Source organism: Phoenix dactylifera, chromosome 8 (assembly GCF_009389715.1).
Source record: "Phoenix dactylifera cultivar Barhee BC4 chromosome 8, palm_55x_up_171113_PBpolish2nd_filt_p, whole genome shotgun sequence".
NCBI classification, from domain to species: Eukaryota; Viridiplantae; Streptophyta; class Magnoliopsida; order Arecales; family Arecaceae; genus Phoenix; species Phoenix dactylifera.
This window is the reverse complement of record NC_052399.1, coordinates 6,304,994-6,324,601: the sequence shown is the minus strand read 5'-3', so window position 1 is coordinate 6,324,601 and position 19,608 is coordinate 6,304,994. Positions and strand designations below refer to the sequence as shown.

The window sequence follows — 19,608 nt, the reverse complement described above, 5'->3', positions numbered from 1 at the left end:
TGAAATTTATTATTTTTTGTTTTTATTGAACTTATCCAATACTAGGACTGTTTGAATCATATCTTCCAAAAAGTAAAAAAAAAGAGACAGATTCCACATAGGTGAGGCCAGCTTAGGCGGCCCTCAACTTCCGCCGTTTACTACAAATCTGAAGTCTAGATCTCATCACAAAATCTGCCGCATCATTCAAAACCGTTCGATTAGATAAAGAAGATTGTCTGATGGCAACCCGTGAGCTCGAACACAGCTTTCTCACGAGCCGGAAAGGACAACGGACCCCTGACAGTCCCTCAGTAGAGCCCTCCCTTCCCCGGCAACCACCCCGCAACCCAATCCTCCCCTTTTCCTGTACAAAATCAGAAAACCAAGCTCTAAACTTTCCGAGCATTCGGTCTCTTGCTTTCTTCTCTTTGTTGTTAGTGCGAGCAGTGGGTAGAGAAAATGGATGGAGGAAAAAGAAATCTGTCATCGAAGTTAGCCATCCTTATCTTCCATCTCCTTCTCGCTCTCCTAATCTCGACCACTCCTATCCATGCTCTCAACATCGGCGTCCAGTCCGTCAACTCCGGCATCACCGCAGTCAGCATTATACAAATATATAAAAAATTCTTCTTCCTCCTTCCTTTTTTTTCTTTTTTTTTTTTCAATTTTTATTACTTTACATTCATTTTTTTTTCCTGTTTGATTGTTCCACAGAGCAAGCAGCAGCAGTGCAGCAGAACCTGCGCGTCACAGCACTGCAATGGTAAACACTGATCTCCTCCTCCATCTCACAATGTAACTTTGGTCAAAGCATTCTTGATGGATCGCTGACATTGTTTCTTTCTTTCTTTTTGTGGATGAAATCGTCATTAAAGCTCCTCCATTTCTGAAATATGGAAAATACTGTGGGATTTTATACAGCGGCTGCCCGGGGGAGAAGCCATGCGATGCGCTCGACGCCTGCTGCATGACCCACGACAACTGCGTCGAATCCAAACACAGTTTGCGCTCTTTTTTCTTCTTCTTTTATTTCTTCCATTCATAACTCATGGTGCGTCTTCGGTGTCATTTATTTGTTTGTCTCCATGGGTGGTTGGTGGGTGCAGATGACTACTTGAATGTGGAGTGCAACGAGAACTTACTCAACTGCATCGCTAAGGTGAGAGCTTCCGGGAAGGGAACGTTCAAGGGGAACAAGTGCATGGTGGAGGAGGTGGTGGATGTGATCACTCTGGTGATGGAGGTTGCCTTGTTGGCTGGGAGGGCTCTTCACAAGCCATAGCAGATGGTATGGTATGGGATGATGCTCCGGGCTCCTCGTTTTCTGAGTGCATCACATGGCGTCCTTCAGTCTGTAATCTTATCCCAATTATTAATAAGGTGGTTCCTTGTCCTGGATAGACCCCTGTCTCTGAAATGCCTCTCTTTTCCCACAAGGGGCCTTTTTTAATGGGTTTTTGGAATTGTTGCTGTTATCTTTCCTGGCATACTCCTCAAAAAAAAAAAAAAAAAAAAAAAAAAAAATCTTTCTTGGCATGGCATAGCAACAGACTATGACATCTATAATATTGAATGAGCTGTTTGTGATTCTTTTATTGGTTAGAAAATCCAAGCACTGAAGCATTGCTTAATTATTCATATTTTAGTAGTTAATTCATGTATTATATATAACTAACTAGATAAATACTTGTAAGTCACAATTTAATCATGCTTTATTGCTGTAGCATGGTGGTGTTCAGCTCTTGTATGTTGTATTTGTTTCTTTCAGGAACATTCAAATTGGTTTCTTTTGCTTCTGCTTCTTTTGGCCATCCAAAACCGTTCGTGAACATTAAATCTATGAGTATACGCCCTCGAAGATCATTTAGATCGAACTACCCCACTGTTTTCGCTCGTAATAACCTCAAAGCAAGCAAAGATTCATAAACGGTTGCTCAGTTTAATAAACTGCTTAAAGAGAACTAGAGATCTGAGGGGAAAAAATATCTAGAGGAACGTACAAACCGGAGGTAATGCGAACACTTTACAAGGATTAGACTTTATTAGATAAACGTGGCAGAAGTCAAGAGTTAATTTGACCAACCTGCAACTTTCCAAGAATTTAGCACGACCACCTATATAATGAACCGGTGGAATCTTCAGAGTTGAGGAACATGTCAGCGAGGAAGGTACTCCTGTACTCTTGCTGATGGCCCATCTAGTGAGCGGCTTATATGTAAGATTTTATTTAAAATATGAGCTGTCATTGATTGTGTGTTTCATGTTATTTGCGAAAAACGAATTGAGAGGTGCATAAAATTTGACTGGTGAAGCCCAAATAAAATTGCGATCCATAAAATTTTAGGCTATGGTCCATCTCAGTGTTTTTCCTATATATATATATGGGAATGTGGTATGAAGGTGTATGGCTTGGTTCTTGGTTATTTAAGTATCTTAATGGAAGGGTCCAATAACTGTTTTATTTATTTTGGCCTAATCTCCTCTTCCATCCAAAACTCTACTCTGGCTCAATACTATATATATGAGTTAGAGGGTTGTCAACATAAACTAAAGGAGAGGGAGAGGGAGAGGGAGAGGGAGTGGGAGAGCCAGCCCTAGAGTTTCTCTTATACCTGAGAAGTGCTTTTGAAGAAAAACTGCATCAGAACGGTTCGACTAAATGGTATGTGATTAAATTTATTTTATTATGATGTTTTAATTCCTAGTATAATGATCCAGATATTCTAACATGATCAACTTCCACAATCATAGAATTTTTTTTTTCAAATTGACTATAAGTTGATAGAGACTTTAATCAAATTTGGACCATAGGATGAAAATTGTGGTAATGTGTCTAATTCCCCTCGAGGTTGGGTCGGGGAAGCTGCGAGTAGGGTTGTTAATGGGTTGGGGTTGGGCTTAGGTTTAAGTCAAGCTCGGTCAGGAGTTATCGGTTAGCATATGATGTTGTAGATCGCAATTTTGATGAGCGTGGTTGAACATGGTTTTAAAGCATACTTCGGCGAATGTGATCAATCCACAAAGCATAATCCTTGTAGCGCATTAGTTGTGGAATATATAAGTCCGTCGAAGCCTGTGGATGCTCAGTTACCCCAGTTGTTTGGCCATGCTATAGAAATAAATTTGGAAATACCAATTTTGTAGCTTGTATTAGCCTAATAATGCTCAATTATAAGATAAAAAGTGCTAAGTCTGCAATCAGTATTTGAGAAGAGAAGTTTGATATCATTTCATATCACATTACTAGAATCCAACATAATGTAGGAGTTATAAGATAATATAATGCATAGCTTCAATGCGCTCAAGGTCATCCTTTATATATATGTACTTTTGAATGCCGGGTCGAATAAGAGTTCACACACGCCTCCTTTTGCGGGCCAAGGTAGGGCTGACCGGCTGGAGGCAGCAGCAAGTTTGTCTGCCACATGTGTGTCCTCATGATATTGTTAGTACAAATTCTAGGGCTTATGCAAGAAGATAACTTGTCACAATTCACAGGCTTTTACTTATCATCTGTACTTCCAATACAGTCAATAACAGGGGAAGAACAGCAGGGAGACGTTTCCTCTTCCACTTCATTGGCTTTCACTGAGGGGAAGATAAGGCATTTTATTATCTTCTTTATCATACACTCAAATGTAGATATGCAAATAGAACGCAGGCCATTAGATAAGAGAAATTATATCATACATGGTGTGCACCACATTGCCGTGCACGCCGCTAATCATAATTGCTTGGCTTCATTCATCAAGCGCTTATCTCGGTACACTGCTATAGAAACGAGCGGTTGTGATTAGCGACGCGCAGGGCTATGCAGTGCACGTCGTATAGAATATAATTTCTCACTAGATATTCTCAATAAGGAGCAAGCCAAAAGCCATGATTCTTTGACAAAAGAAAAGAAGGAATGCACAGGCTAAAGATGGTACTCTCACTCAGTAAGCTATATGAAGGTTCATACCGCATTAATACCAAAAAAACCCCAGAGATCTGGATTTCCAAAGAGAACATTTCTTTGGAGATGATGAATGAGTGGAATATCCCTTGCCATTTTCTCAGGTATATGAGATGCCGAGCTCTTTCCTCCAATAACATCTGATGTAGTGCAAAACGCTCGTCCTTGCATCCAAACGAACAAGGGTTAAAAATAGTCACCGCTGCAAAGTCGAGTCTATGAAGATTATATATCTAGGATATATAAAATTCCACCAAGAACTACACCAAATGGACCTTTCAACCCAATTGCAACAATCTGAGGAAATAGATAGTGATATCATTTACTTATAAATGAGATGTAGGAGAAAGATTGCAATCCATGGAACGCAGGGAAGAAGTATTTTTCTTGCTGATAACTGGCTCCTATCACCCCACTCGCCAAATATAGCGACCACCTACAACATCAAATTTATTTTCAAACAGATAAGAAGGGGTCAAAGTAATGTAGAGGATATGGAACATTGTCTATACTCATGCCACAATTCAATTGCTTGCAGAATTTAGTAAGTATGACTTCTAATCGGAGGGTTATAGTATTGTACAAAGTTCTTCCTTGATACACTGCTTGGGCTATATGAACAGCTAGAAATAACCGTAATTTCCAAGCAAAGTTAAGCAACACACTAGATGTTTGTTCTTCCGCGCAAAGCGGTTCTCAAATGAATTTTTTCGGTCACCATCATCTACAATTGAAACCGAGAGAGCACGGAGCTGGGGCACGGCTGCAGGGCTTATGAAGTCTCATGACAGTTCGGTAGGAGAAGCAGAGCTTCATGCTGGTGTGGATTAATTGCTGGCTTGACGGTGATCCAATAACGGCCATTAATTGAATACGTAAGTTGTGAGAATATGTACGGACATATGTTTAGTCCCATATCGGTTACTTGCCGGGAAGATTTTGGGTACTTATACAGGATCAAGAAATCCAAATAATATATTCTGGCTAGCCATTTTTGGTGAAGTCCTAAGTTGTGACAAATGGTATCAGAGCGGATCCAGCTCATAACCTATGTGAACTAAGGGCTCGTTTGGTTCGTGGGAAGCATTTTCCCTCCTAGGAATATGATTCCTGAGAAACAAATTTCTAGAAATAGGATGCCTAAGAAAGTACTGTTGGCATGTTTGATTGACCATGGGAAAGTAACAAATTTCCAAAGTGCTTATGTTTGGTTGGCCTTCCACTTTCCTGGGAAAGTTATGTATAATTCTTATTATGCTCTTAATAAAAATTAGGTATTTAATGCATCTTTAATGCTAAAAGGCCTTTTTGGAAAAAAGTAAAAATAGAGTGATTTCCGCCTCAAGGAAAAATAACTTTCCCATGTTTCTTATGGGAAAGACTCTCCCATGAAATGTGGAAATCATATTCCCATGGGAATACAACTTTTCCGTCTCTCTCCTTTGAAAACTCCAACCAAACAAGAGGCATTTCATTACTTTTCCGTTGACCACACTTTCCCCCCTTCTTTTCCCGCGAACTAAACGAGCCCTAAGGGACGCTGTAGCACATTCCATTAGGGCTGACCATGGGCCGATTGTGGTGTTTGTGAATAGATTTGAATGTATTTAAATTCTTAGCTTGACGAGCACGTCAGGGCTTGAATGGGGGAATATATGAGAATCCGTGCGGGCGTGTGTTTAGTCCCACATCGGTTTTTTATTGGGTAAATTTTGGGTATTTATACAGGATCAAGGAACTCAAATAATACTTTCTGGCTAGCCATTTTGGATGAAGGTTGTGACACAAGTATACGAGGAGACCTCTTCTATGGTCCTTACGGCTCTTCACCCCATTCTTTAAGACGTTCTTCAATGTGCTGCATTCGTGGTTTTTTTTTTAGCAGATGGGTTAACAAGAATAGTTAGAGACGATGTTTTTTAATCTGCTTGGAATCTACCTCTGTAAATAAAAAATCTGGTTTTGGCTGACATGACCGAAGTTCAGTTTTCTCGCTTGTGATTCTGGCTTTGCTTCACTTCTGTTTTGTCGGGCTGCTCTATGTACCAAAAAAAAAGGAAAAGCAGATACAAGAGGGTTATGACTGATTTGCCACAACGGAATCAGGCATGCTTTGCTGAGGTCTCGTATAAATTATTCTAGAAACACTGTGTGAAAAACTTCGTGCTAGAAATGGTCTCTGATGTTTCTTAAAATCATCATTCCCCTCCAAAGAACAATTAGAGAGGTGATACGTGCAAAGAAACAAGATCTCAAGATAAGCGCAAAGTAGCACTTTCTTAACCATCTGCTACTAATAGTTCAGCAAGAAGGTTTAAATTTAGACGAGCCTCTAAATGAGATGATGAGATGCTTACAGAATTGAGGCAAGAGTTCCAAATCATTATCTAGATATATCAATCCTGAGGAAAGAATTCTTCGTGTTCAGAGTTTACATCACACCCCCAACCTACCATTCAAGTTGGGCATGCAACACGACAAAGACCATGCAAGATCAGAAGCAAGCTAGCTTAAACATATAATTAGACATAATTTCATTAACAGTGTAAATTCGAGTAGATTAGTGTGGAGTTCCTCTGGATTCAAGTTTCTTCTTCGGACTCCTGCAGTATATTACACATTATCCTCCAATAACTTTTCTTGCGCCGCCTAATAACCTGCATTTTCTAGTGCGAGCTAAGCCACATACTGGTACTTTTTGTTTTGCTGAAATGGATAATTCGTACATTTCCGGTATAGATATGTCTAATAAAATCAGAAAATAATAGATTCTAGAGCTTTCTAAACAGCTCTCCTTCTTCAACTCACAAGATACTTTCGGAGTGACTAGCCATATAGGAGATCATGCAGTCTGCGACTTCGTTTGCCCTTCTATAAAAATAATTGGCCTAAAAGGCCATCCTACCGCTCATCATGGTCTAAATAATCTAATTGCAGCCGGACAGGAGGTTCACCCTTTTCTTTCATCCAATAAATAATAATAAAAAAGCTGCCGCGGACCCAAACTTCAAAGACCAGCGATTGGAATCCAGGGAATAAATTTCAACCGTCGCGCTCGACTTTCCCATGACGCTAAGGGCGCATCAATTCCTAATTCGCCGGACCATTCCCAATTTCCCCTTCCCTAACGACGACCCCGCCCCGCTGTCCCGCTGCTCCCCTAGTCCGAAGAATGGCCTCCAAGTCTTTGCTCTGGTTCCTCCCCCTCCTCTTTCTCCTCTCCTCCGCCATCTCCTCGTCGATGGAAATCAATAGCGAGGCCGGAGGAGATAGAGATTACGTGACGAGGGAGTCGTTCCCCATGGACGGAGACGTGGCATGGGTCGTCCAGGTCTCCGACCTCCATCTCAGCGCCTTCCACCCCGAGCGCGCGGAGGACCTTGTGAGCCGCCTCGCCCCTGCCCTCCGCGTCATCCGGCCCTCTCTCCTCCTCATCACTGGGGATATCACTGGTATTCCTTCGATGGCCATTCTTTACATGTTTGATCTCGTTTTGTATTTCTACAAATTGGTTTGCATTTGAGGTCAGGAAGTCAAGGACTTGTGTCGAACGACTGTTGGACAATTTTAGCCTTTTTTTGGCCGCTAATAGTAGTATGTGAAGGCAAAGTGGGATTTTGTGTTTAGCAGCAATTTATGATGGACTTGGGATGCGTGGATAGATTGTAAGTTTTTGGATTATGGTTAGTGTTGGTGGAAAAATGGACCACCCCACAAATATAATTATAGCACCCAAATCCATCAGCAAGCTCGAGCTCACCCTAGGTGATCGGGCTCTTCCGCTCTCGAGCTCATCCTAAGTGATCGGGCTCTTCCGCTCTCGAGCTCATCCTAAGTGATCGAGCTCTTCCGCTCTCGAGCTCATCCTAAGTGATCGGGCTCTTCCGCTCTCAAGCTCATCCTAAGTGATCGGGCTCTTCCGCTCTCGAGCTCATAGACCAGAGAGCCGAGACCAGAAGGCCGAGACCAGAAGGCCGAGACCAGAGAGCCGAGACCAGAGAGCCGAGACTAGAGAGCCGAGACCAGAAGGCCGAGACCAGAAGGCCGAGACCAGCAGGCCGAGCCCATGCCTTAGCCAAATATCCAATTTCCACCTAACCCTCTAAGGGACCTGACAACTCCACTATAACCTGCCACTATCTCCAAGCCATCAAGGCATAAGATCTTCGCAGGTATTCGGCACGACCTGCCATTAATGCACGAGACTCTCTCAAGTCTCCGATGCACTCAGTCATTTAATGAACACGGCCCAAGACGATCTCCGGATCACTGAACCATCAGAACGTATGGCTCTCCCTGACCGCCGGTTCATTCGGTAATAAATGCACTTACCATCCACGGACCCCAGGCCCACCACAGCCGGCGGTTCAACCACTCCAACAGGTCCGATCGATCGTGACAACTCCCTGATTCCGGTCTGATCCGGTCCCGTTCTCCACTACGCCATAAATGGGCCAAATCGTGCCCAATTATTACAGACAGGGACAAATCCCCCGGTTACCTCCCAGGTAACGTAATTCCCTCCTATAAAAGGAAACCTGGGAGAACCAAAGGGGGGGAGGAGAACAAAAGCGGAAACAGATCCCCGGGACTGAACCCGCCGGGAAGCACAGACGCAATTGAGGACATCATCCTCTTCGTCTTCTTTATCTTATCCAAATGTTCTTGCTGTCTTCTCCATATACTCTCTTCCCTGCTCTCTCCACATACTTGGCCCCCTCTGACTTAAGCATCGGAGGGCCGGCGCCGGGGAGCCCGGCCACCGGCTTTTTGCAGGACTTACACCCCTCCAGGAGGACGTCACCGGCCGGCGCGCCGCCGTCCGCCCTTCCGGTAGCGGAGCTCCTCCTCCCCCTGTCTTGGCTTCGTGGCAGCCCCCGGGTCCAATTTCCAGCAACAGATGGCGCTAGAGGAAGGGCCCGAGTTCGCTGCCATGAAGCTAAGGAGCAAAGGGGCCTCCAACGCCTCTCGACGTCCTCCACCCAGTCCGGAGCGTTCCGTCCGAAACTCATCACCTCCGACCGAGTCAGTTCATCAAGTTCGGCCGGAGCAGTTCGATGCCCTGGTACAATAAGTGCAGGCCCTGGCTACCGCTGTCCAAAGCCTGCAACCCAGGGGCATCCCAATGGCACCGCCTCCTCCAGCTCCAGTTCAACCGGAGCCCCCTACAAGCGGGTTTCCCCTTCGAGTATCATGCTCCAAGTTCCAAACGCTCAGTCCAAAATTCACCATCAAGATCTCCGGTAGATCAAGTTCCACAAGTCCAACTCGAGCACTTCGATGCGCTTGTGCAGCAAGTCCAAGCGCTAGCTATTTGCAGCCCAAAGCCTGCAACAAGTGGAGGCCCCTCCTGTGCCGCCTCCACGGAATCATGTGAAGCAGAGGAAGAAACTTTCTCCTGACTCCCGAGCCATCTCGAATCAGGCATGGCTCCCGCTGCAACGACGTATGTGGGGGCAACCAGTGAGAAGTAGTAGTCCAAGTCTCACGTCAACGAGTTGGGGGGAAAGAGAAATAAAAGCTGAGGTCTGGAGAAGGAAAGTTATGGAGCTTTAAAATGGGATTGTAAGCCTCTGTGACAAAGGGTACAGCCCCATTAAATCCCATTATCCTTCCAAGTCTTCTGTCTTCCGGCAGCAAGCAAGAAACCAGCATGTACTCCCTCCTTACGGGCGTAAGTCCTTGGGACGGCGCCCGCGACATTGCTCCCCTTTCAGAGCGTCGCCATCACTGAAGCCCCCGTCGAGCTCATGCAGACCGAGCTCAGAAACCCGAGCGCAAAACACCTAAAAAATCAAGCCAAAGAAGGCCGGTGCCGAACCAAGTCCTGAGGGACCTCGAAGCTCGAGAGCTATCAAAATATCTCCAAAAGGTACAGGACGCCACTTTGGCTTCAAATAAATTCAATATTTTATCTATTTTCAGGTTAGCCAACGAGCTTGGCTCGTGCTCCTACCCTGACCACGGTCAGGATGCCCCGAGACGTCGGGATGCCTCGATCCGTCGGGATGACCCGAGACGTCGGGATGCCCCGGCTATAGGGACGCCCGAGATGTCGGGATATGAGTTAGCGGTCCTCTCTGACCGGACGAGCTCGGCTCGTGCTCCATCGGCTATGAGTTAGCGGTCCTCTCTGACCGGACGAGCTCGGCTCGTGCTCCATCGGCTTCCACCGTCGAGCTCGGCTCGTGCTCCCCGAATATGAGTTAGCGGTCCTCTCTGACCGGACGAGCTCGGCTCGTGCTCCATCGGCTATGAGTTAGCGGTCCTCTCTGACCGGACGAGCTCGGCTCGTGCTCCTACCCTGACCACGGTCAGGATGCCCCGAGACGTCGGGATGCCCCGATCCGTCGGGATGCCCCGGCTATAGGGAAGCTCGAGACGTCGAGATGAGTAGCGGTCCTCTCTGACCGGACGAGCTCGGCTCGTTCTCCATCGACTTCAACCAACGAGCTCGGTTCATTACCTATTCTTGGATTTCTCTGTCGACGCCCTCCAAAAACGGAGTCCGAGCAGAGAAGCGTCTTCAGTCGCCTCGGCGCCAGGACGCACACGGTACAAGGTACCCATGTATTTAATGTTTCTACATCATTTTATCTATTTCTCTGTCGACGCCCTCCAAGAACGGAGTCCGAGCAGAGAAGCGTCTTCAGTCGCCTCGGCGCAAGGACGCACACGGTACAAGGTACCCATTCATTTAATGTTTTTACATTCTTATTTATCTTTACTTGGATTCTTCTCTGCCGACGTCCCCAAAGAACGGACTCCGAGCAGAAAAAGCGTCTTCAGTCGCCTTGGTGTAAGAACGCTCACAGCACCAGGACGATCGATGACTGAACTACTTCCTTCGCCCGAGCCAAAAAGCAGCTCGGACTCGGAAGTCGGGGGGTAGTGTTGGTGGAAAAATGGACCACCCCACAAATATAATTATAGCACCCAAATCCATCAGCAAGCTCGAGCTCACCCTAGGTGATCGGGCTCTTCCGCTCTCGAGCTCATCCTAAGTGATTGGGCTCTTCCGCTCTCGAGCTCATCCTAAGTGATCGGGCTCTTCCGCTCTCGAGCTCATCCTAAGTGATCGGGCTCTTCCGCTCTCGAGCTCTTCCGCTCTCAAGCTCATCCTAAGTGATCGGGCTCTTCCGCTCTCGAGCTCATAGACCAAAGAGCCGAGACCAGAGAGCCGAGACCAGAAGGCCGAGACCAGAGAGCCGAGACCAGAGAGCCGAGACCAGAAGGCCGAGACTAGAGAGCCGAGACCAGAAGGCCGAGACCAGAAGGCCGAGCACAGCAGGCCGAGCCCATGTCTTAGCCAAATATCCAATTTCCACCTAACCCTCTAAGGGACCTGACAACTCCACTATAACCTGCCACTATCTCCAAGCCATCAAGGCATAAGATCTTCGCAGGTATTCGGCACGACCTGCCATTAATGCACGAGACTCTCTCAAGTCTCCGATGCACTCAGTCATTTAATGAACACGGCCCAAGACGATCTCCGGATCACTGAACCATCAGAACGTATGGCTCTCCCTGACCGCCGGTTCATTCGGTAATAAATGCACTTACCATCCACGGACTCCAGGCCCACCACAGCCGGCGGTTCAACCACTCCAACAGGTCCGATCGACCGTGACAACTCCCTGATTCCGGTCTGATCCGGTCCCGTTCTCCACTACGCCATAAATGGGCCAAATCGTGCCCAATTATTACAGACAGGGACAAATCCCCCGGTTACCTCCCAGGTAACGTAATCCCCTCCTATAAAAGGGAATCTGGGAGAACCAAAGGGGGGGAGGAGAACAAAAGCGGAAACAGATCCCCGGGACTGAACCCGCCGGGAAGCACAGACGCAATTGAGGACATCATCCTCTTCGTCTTCTTTATCTTATCCAAATGTTCTTGCTGTCTTCTCCATATACTCTCTTCCCTGCTCTCTCCACATACTTGGCCCCCTCTGACTTAAGCATCGGAGGGCCGGCGCCGGGGAGCCCGGCCACCGGCTTTTTGCAGGACTTACACCCCTCCAGGAGGACGTCACCGGCCGGCGCGCCGCCGTCCGCCCTTCCGGTAGCGGAGCTCCTCCTCCCCCTGTCCTGGCTTCGTGGCAGCCCCCGGGTCCAATTTCCAGCAACAGTTAGACGTGTGATTATATCATTTAGACGAATTCTTAGAATAAGTTTCATAAGAATTGATTGAAATCAGTATCGAGGTTTAAAAACTCGGTCTTGTATCCGGATCTTGTGAGCTTTTGTTTTGGTGTTTCTGCAGTTTCGGTTGAAAATTATTAAGAAATTAAGAATCGATTGAAGCCAATGAATAAAAAAGAAACCATCTGGAAAAATAAAAGCAGTCCAGAATGTTATATTAAATATCATCGTGAGCTATTATGCAGTTGAGGGCCCTCAGATCATTATTTCTGTAGTTTTGCACGGAACAACCAAATTTTATTTCTCTTTTTTTTTTTTTTTTTTTTGCAAAATGCAGTTGTCAAAAGATTCATATTTCGACTATAGTATGTTATTGGCAATCAAACAGATGTTAACAGAACTATCTACGAAATTTGAGCTCTATATTTGCAAGACTTATATGAAAAAGTTTATTCTTCCTCTAGATATGTCTGCATTCTGGAACCTAATGTGGTAGTGCTTCCAAATGTCCTCCAAACTTGCAAAATTCAATATTAGCCTAGAGGATTTTTTGTTTAATGTTAAAAAAAGAAGAAATGCAAATAATTAGGATTAACGACCTATATACATTAAGATTTCCTGTATTGGGTAACTTTTATTAAAACTCCTAAATCGATCCCTGCACTGGATCAGGATTGGACTGGTTTTCGATTTTTGAAAGAAACTTCAAACTGATCGAGAATGGTATCGGCATGTGCGCTCGAGTAGGTGTTAGATAGAGGATCGAATGGATTGGGATTAGAAGGTTATGAGGTAACAGAAGGGGGAAATACTTCAGATAACATATATTATATAAACGCTAAATAAGTGGAAGATGGAGTAATGAATTGTTGTTTCTAAATCAACAAAACGATGTTTTTCTGCTTGTTTGCACCATACAGGCACTTATCATGATTGCAAGATGTGTTCATGCACTTTGGTGTGAACCACCATGCTGTGCTTTTCACCCATGCTGGTTTTTTTATGGCATGGACTACAACAAGCCTGTAACAACCCCGTTTATATTTTTTGGCCATGATGATGGTGTAGGATCACAAAGTCCTTATAGCAGTAATTCCACGTGTCAATAACCTTTTAAATTATTGTTCCACCAAGTTATGGTTATCATCTTTCTATGAAAACAGATGCTAAAAACAAGAGACGGACAAGCACAAGGCAGGATGAGACAGAATGGATCCAATACAGAAACACCATGGATGCAATTGTTAGATTAAGTGGCATAGACAGGAGGACAATCTTTGACATAAGAGGCAATCATGACAAATATGGAGTTCCCTATGTTGGACACAAGTTGGACTTTTTCCCCACTTATAGTGTCAGTTCACAGCTAAATAGGACAGGCACCATTCAAAGTATCTCTCTTCTGGTAGGTATCCCAGTTCTTTTCTATTTGTTTTGACCGCTAAAACAATATATATGTGCATATATCTTTTTTTTTTCCATGATGTTGAAAGACTGAATAATCATAATGAGCACCTCTATACTATAATCTGAACTTCATATTTTTTTGAGCATTTGTAAATTTAGTTGTTGCTATTCGTGCTAGTCTATTCATTCAGTGTATCTTCTACTTTTAGCAATAATTAGTTGAATGAATTTTTACTTTAGCAAGCCTTGGATACTATTTAAGTATAATATGAACCCCTAGGCTACACTCGTGCATTGCATGCTAAGCAAGATATCCGGTATCATCCTTGCCTTCTTGATTTCTTGCATCTGTAGGAATGCTTGGTTTTCATTTAGGTTTTCCACATTTTCTTTGAGAGCAATCAGCCAGAGGACTGTTTGGCTGGCTTTGGTGCTGACCTTGCTTTTATCAAGCACTGGAAAGATGATTTTCCTTCTCATGTTAGGGGTTTATCTTTTGCTGGCACTGATGCGTAGGTTGCTCCTATCTTAGGTTGGCTTAATGCTCTTCTTGTCCACAAACAAACATGGGAGAAGAATCCAACGCAATGTTTTTTTTCCTTTCTCTTTTTTTTTCAAGATGAGCTTGATGGGATAGAGTATTTGTACTCTCTAAGTTGTTAAGAAGTTCTCAAAATACAAACTTTTCACATGTCAAGTGATTCTCTAAACTATACATGAATAAATAGAATGTTTCATAGTTTTCGATAGTTGACAAATTTTATGAATTGTTCATGAATTATTTAACTTTTTTTTATAGATATTCATTTATTACAGATTAACAAGTTACTTGTTTTTATGAAATGTTAAAATATAATTAAAATTGGAGGTCAATAATATAAGCTCTTACAAAGGTTTCATAAAATGAAAAGCTAAAAATAAGTCTTGAGATGTTTGAGAAAATGACGGTATTTGCCGCTTTAGTTGGTCTGGAATCATTAATATTCATTGGTTTGATGTTTTGTTTAACCTCTTAGTACTCTTCTTTTAAATAAATATCTGGCACTGAAGTATATTATTTTCTACATTAAAAACTCATATACAGAAAGTTTCTTAATATATGTAATCTATTTTAACTGATGATAAAAATAATTTTTGTATTGTAGAGAAAGGAAAAAGTTGATAGTGTATACCTATACCATATATAAAAATGGTTTGAAATCAGAGAACTATTTCTTGTTGATTCTGTCTGTCACTTTTTATATCGAGAATACCTTTTCTTTTTATCTTCAAAACATGTTAATTATCCCACTAAACTTTCTCTCTCTTGTTAATTGTGATATCTCTGACCCTTTCATAGAACTCCCAAACTGATTGGTTTCCATCTCTTTCTCTATTTTGTGCAAACAAATTGGACTCAATCTCTTTTTCTAATTCCCATATAGATTGAGACCTTTTGATTCGAATCAAAATAAATTGGGTTCTATGACTTTCTCCAGCATGCATTACACATGCTCAATTGCTAGTTTCGAATAATACTCTTGTAAACAATTGTTACATCATGAAAAAATTCGAGTATACATAATAATAATCCTAAGAGAAATTTAAATCCTCTAAAAAAACACTGCCTTAATTGTCTAATCTGATCAAATGCAATTGGAGCTTTGTTGATCATAGTTGGTATAGCAGTATATTTCATTCTTTATCCAAATAGTAAGATTAAAAGTCTAGATTGAACTGCGCGAGGCCACCCTCCTCGGGATTTCACTTAGCCTGGACTAGTTGAATTAGGTTGGTTGAGAGATGATTCAAGGCCATGACCTGCAAAATTTTTCTAGGATGGCTGCTGACTGTGGCCTCTGGCTAGAAGACACCTCTAATCTTTGACATCCAGGAATTTCTGGCAGCTAGTCTGGGGCAATGACAACTGATGGCTGACCTCTTAATCAGGTAGGGATAAACCTAAACTTATTAAGATCTTTTTTTGCTAATACAAATTTTCTCTTCTCTTTCCCATCACATCAGAGACTGGAGAAGAAAACAAAGAGAAAAAAATGGGACTTGTGGATCTATAGCAGAATCAGTCTTATTTTATCATATCTGCTTGCTGTGGTAGAGAGAAATGGATAGAGGAAGAAGGATTGGATAGTGTGATTTATGTTGGCTGGTCATTTTGGAGTAACGTAATAGATTTGACTAATGTATTTTAGATATACCCATATAAATCATTTTCTGTATAAACTCCCCAAAGCGCAAAAGCCAGTTATGAACCTTCAAAACTTACTTTTTCATATAGTTTAGATATGAGTATAGGTGTGCATGTTATGCATAAATATTGCATAAAGATCTTTTATACATGCAAAAAAATTGTATACATTGCTGAAAGAGTCAGAGATATATGAGAGTTAACATCAAAAGGACAATCCCAGTATATGACGATATATAATTATATACCTCTCTTTTATATCTATGCGAGAATGCCCAACCATGGATACTCCTGGTCTACTGCAAAAAGCCAAAACTTTTGAATCAGTTTTCTGTTTCTATGTACTTTATTTATGTATGCTTAAGCTCCCATCAATTTACTCCTACCTTTTTTGTGATCCTATTGTGTATAAATATAATTCTCGTTTCATGCTCATGTTCTCTTTTAATCTGTCATGCAGAAGTCTCACTATGTGCTAGGGGAATATCCCTGATGCACTTTTGATTCCTCTCTGTTTCTCTCTCATCCCCCTTCTCCCTGGTGCGAGGGGGAGGATTGAATTTGCTTAATGCTCAGTGACATGCAATGATTACAACGCAGCTCAGGAATCATATCTGAATATTATTCAGCTGGCTCTAGTTCTACTACGGCCATGCACATGCTTTGGATAAACATATGTGTATGCATCTTTCATTGGATAAACACGTGACCCTATACACATGTATAAATATGCATATAAGTTCATGAGAATATCTTTTCTCTAGTGAAAGGTTAATTTGAACCCAAATTAAGAATAGATTAATTTATAATCTTGTTCATAGTATTAAGGATCATATGATGCATATTGTATAAGTCGACATAACTGCTCCTTAAACTTCAAATAACATGCTCTGTTATAAAGCAGAAGAAAATTCATGCATGATATTGAACATCTGCTATTCTCGTTACCTCTTTCATTATGAAAAAATCTACGTTTGCCTCTGTAGGAATATTTCCTGATTAGGATAATAAATATGCTCGGACTTTAGTTATCTTCTTGTCTGAGTCTTCAAGTCAAGTTACATTTGTCATAGGTACAACCATTTTATGTTGTTGTATTTGTCATTAAATTGACAGCGCATCTGGTTTACTGTAATCAAGTTATGATTATTTAGTAAGACTTGCAGCATATTGTTTTTACCTTTGATACCTATAGATTATGCTGATAGCTCTTGATATTTTCTCCCGACATGTGTCTGGACAGAAATTGCAAAGTGCACTGCAAGTTCAAATTGTTTGGACTGACCTTTTCTTTGAAGGTTTTTTAGGGAAGAGAGAGAAAATACATCTTTATGGGTATAGATGATACAATCAGCACTGGGATACGTGGGCCATCAAATTTGTTTGGTCATCCAACCAACAAAAGAATGGATGCATTGGAATCAGAACTCCAGTATTGGGATAATTATCCTGGAAGCTTGGTAGCAAAAGTTGTCTTCGGGCATTTCCCAATGTCTTTTACTGCTTCATCCGAAGAGGGTAAACGCTATGAAAATATATTTGCAAACCACTATGTTTCTGCATACATTTGTGGCCACCTGCACGCAAAGTTTGGTAAGCAGCTCTGGAGGCTCCATACTGTTGAATTGACATCTAATGCCAAAGAGCCTAATATAGTTAAACAGTTCTGGGAATGGGAAGTAGGAGATTGGAAGGACTCCAGATTGATCAGAATTCTAGCTATAGATGCAGGGGAAGTTTCCTTCATTGATTTTGAATTTCTTGACAAACACAAACTGCTAGAGGATTTTGAAACTACCATCCTTATCACATATCCCACTGATTCAAGAAATATGAATCGAATTAAAACAGATAGCCTGCCATTTAGAAATGATATCAATGCTCTCGTCTTCTCTGCTCAACCAATCATCAATGTGACTGCTAAGGTTTTTGATTCATTTAGAGATTTTAAGATGGTGGAAGAAATACCACTGGAGGTTGCAACTAATTCTGGCGCTCAGAAGCCATTATTTCATGCCAAATGGAATGCTGAAAACTACAGAAGTGTATCTGCAACTCGTTATTGGCTGCAGGTTTTTGTGATAGACTCTCAGGGAAAGGAGATTGCAAGCCAACCAAGACCATTTTCAGTTGAAGGTAAACCCGGACATTATCAAAATACATGGTTGGCTCATTTAATTTTTGAAGTTCAGTGGGACAATCTATATTTGATTCTTTTGTGGAGCAATGTTGCGTTTCTAATCATATTTTTATTTCTTCCAAAACTTCTAAATTATTTCATGGAGAGAAATGCATCTTATCAGAAGTGGGTTATGTCAGTCTCTGTTTCCTCACATACCCAACAGAGGAAGAGCTATTTTTGGGTACTCTGGTTCTTGACAGAGGGCTCAAGGAGTGGGATGTTATGGTTTGCTATGATAATATATGTTTTATATCTGCTCAAATTGCCATGGTTCTGGGGTCATGCAACATCTGAGGATGGAGACATTGCAGGAATGTATTTATCTGGCTGGAGAATACAGGTTCCAAACAGTTCCATGATGATAGACAATCTAGGCATCCCCGACATATTTACCATCACCTTACCATTCATGTATTTGGTAGTAACTCCAATGATTATTCTCATTTACAGCTTGTTTGCCAAAAGGTCAGCAGTATATTTGTGCTCTAGAGGGAACATAAGGTGCTCAAATGGACCACTTTTGATGGAATCAGAGCAGGGGTCGCAAGATGTTTCAGGTGTTCCAACCAACTCCTCAGAGGACATTAATCATCCCTCAGTATATAAGACATGTGGAGGTTGGACAAGATGGGTCATCCTGTTGGCATGTTTGGTCATTATCTTGATACATTTTAAGGTAGAAAATATCAAGTTTTGCGGACTGTTTTATTATAGTTGGTTTTTGCTTTACTCATGTGTTACACTTGCATTTATGCAGCTATGTTGTGCTCTCATGTTGGCATATGGAGGTGGACCTATTGCCTTGTCACCTGCCTTGATGTGGGCGCCACCTTTATTTTTGGCTGCAGCTTTTTATTCAACAAGGACCATTGTGAATCAGTAGAACATATGATGGCTTCATATCTGCACGAATTTAGAGAACATTCATCATTATCCATTTGGATTATTCTGGTGTAGTGGTATTGGATTGAATAGCTCTTACGTTGGAACATTTCTATGTGGCCCACTGTACCAACTGAAGCCAAACTACACACATCTGGTAGTAGCAAAATTGTTGCATGACATTTTATAAAAATAAATGCACTTTCTCAAACAGAAACATATCAGTGTTGTCTGTTTGATGGTGGTGTTTCGATTGTTTTACCTTCTTACATGATCAAACTCGCCTGTTATTAGTTGTACGAATTTTAAGGGATAAGTTTGTAATGTTACTGAAACTGAGATTTTGAAAGAAGCAATATTGTGACTCTGTTTTTAGTCTTTGCAAATGGATGAACTCACTGCCAATAGAATTGTGGAAGCAAATGCTGATGCAGCTACAGATTTAGGTGCAAGTTTGGAGGTAAGAATTGACTGACAGCAAAGCATAACCGGCAATCTTCATCTATGGGGATTGCAGTAATTTATTCATACTTGTGCACAATGCCGTTACTATGGTGAAGATCCTTGAAGATTTCAGGCGGTGAACAGATGGAAATCCTTACCAAGTACAACATTGGCTGGATGTCGTTTTCTTCCATGAATCTTTATCTTGCCAGAAATCTTGTCAATCGATTGGGGTCTATTTGGTGCATCAGGGTTTCTGAAGAAGTGTCATTGTACAGCTCTTCTAAAATGCATCGAGAGGTATTTAAAGGCAATATTTTGGCTTCTGGTCAGCAACTATAGCAGGCCAATATTTTAAAAGTCATATAATCTTAGTTTGATAGAGTAAGGATTGCATTAAGAGTAGAGATATTTCTGAGGCCCT

The 19,608-nt window shown here is 42.2% G+C and overlaps 2 protein-coding genes across 3 annotated transcripts; both read left to right on the top strand.

The window, feature by feature from the left end:
• The first annotated feature begins 249 nt into the window (after positions 1-249).
• On the top strand, positions 250-1,516 carry LOC103721392 (phospholipase A2 homolog 3-like). Of its 2 annotated transcripts, XM_008811586.4 has the most exons (4): positions 258-579; positions 697-745; positions 858-983; positions 1,089-1,516. In XM_008811586.4, exons 1-4 carry the CDS (start codon positions 442-444, stop codon positions 1,262-1,264), a joined length of 489 nt encoding a protein of 162 aa, XP_008809808.2. In that variant the 5' UTR covers positions 258-441; the 3' UTR covers positions 1,265-1,516. The 2 variants fall into 2 exon arrangements, with proteins under 2 accessions (XP_038984743.1, XP_008809808.2); XM_039128815.1 differs by having other exon boundaries at positions 250-745.
• A 5,496-nt stretch (positions 1,517-7,012) lies between these two features.
• Positions 7,013-19,115, top strand: LOC103721393 (putative metallophosphoesterase At3g03305). The gene is made up of 4 exons (XM_008811588.4): positions 7,013-7,389; positions 13,248-13,489; positions 16,984-18,534; positions 18,616-19,115. Exons 1-4 carry the CDS (start codon positions 7,110-7,112, stop codon positions 18,739-18,741), a joined length of 2,199 nt encoding a protein of 732 aa, XP_008809810.2. The 5' UTR covers positions 7,013-7,109; the 3' UTR covers positions 18,742-19,115.
• The last annotated feature ends 493 nt before the right edge of the window (positions 19,116-19,608 follow it).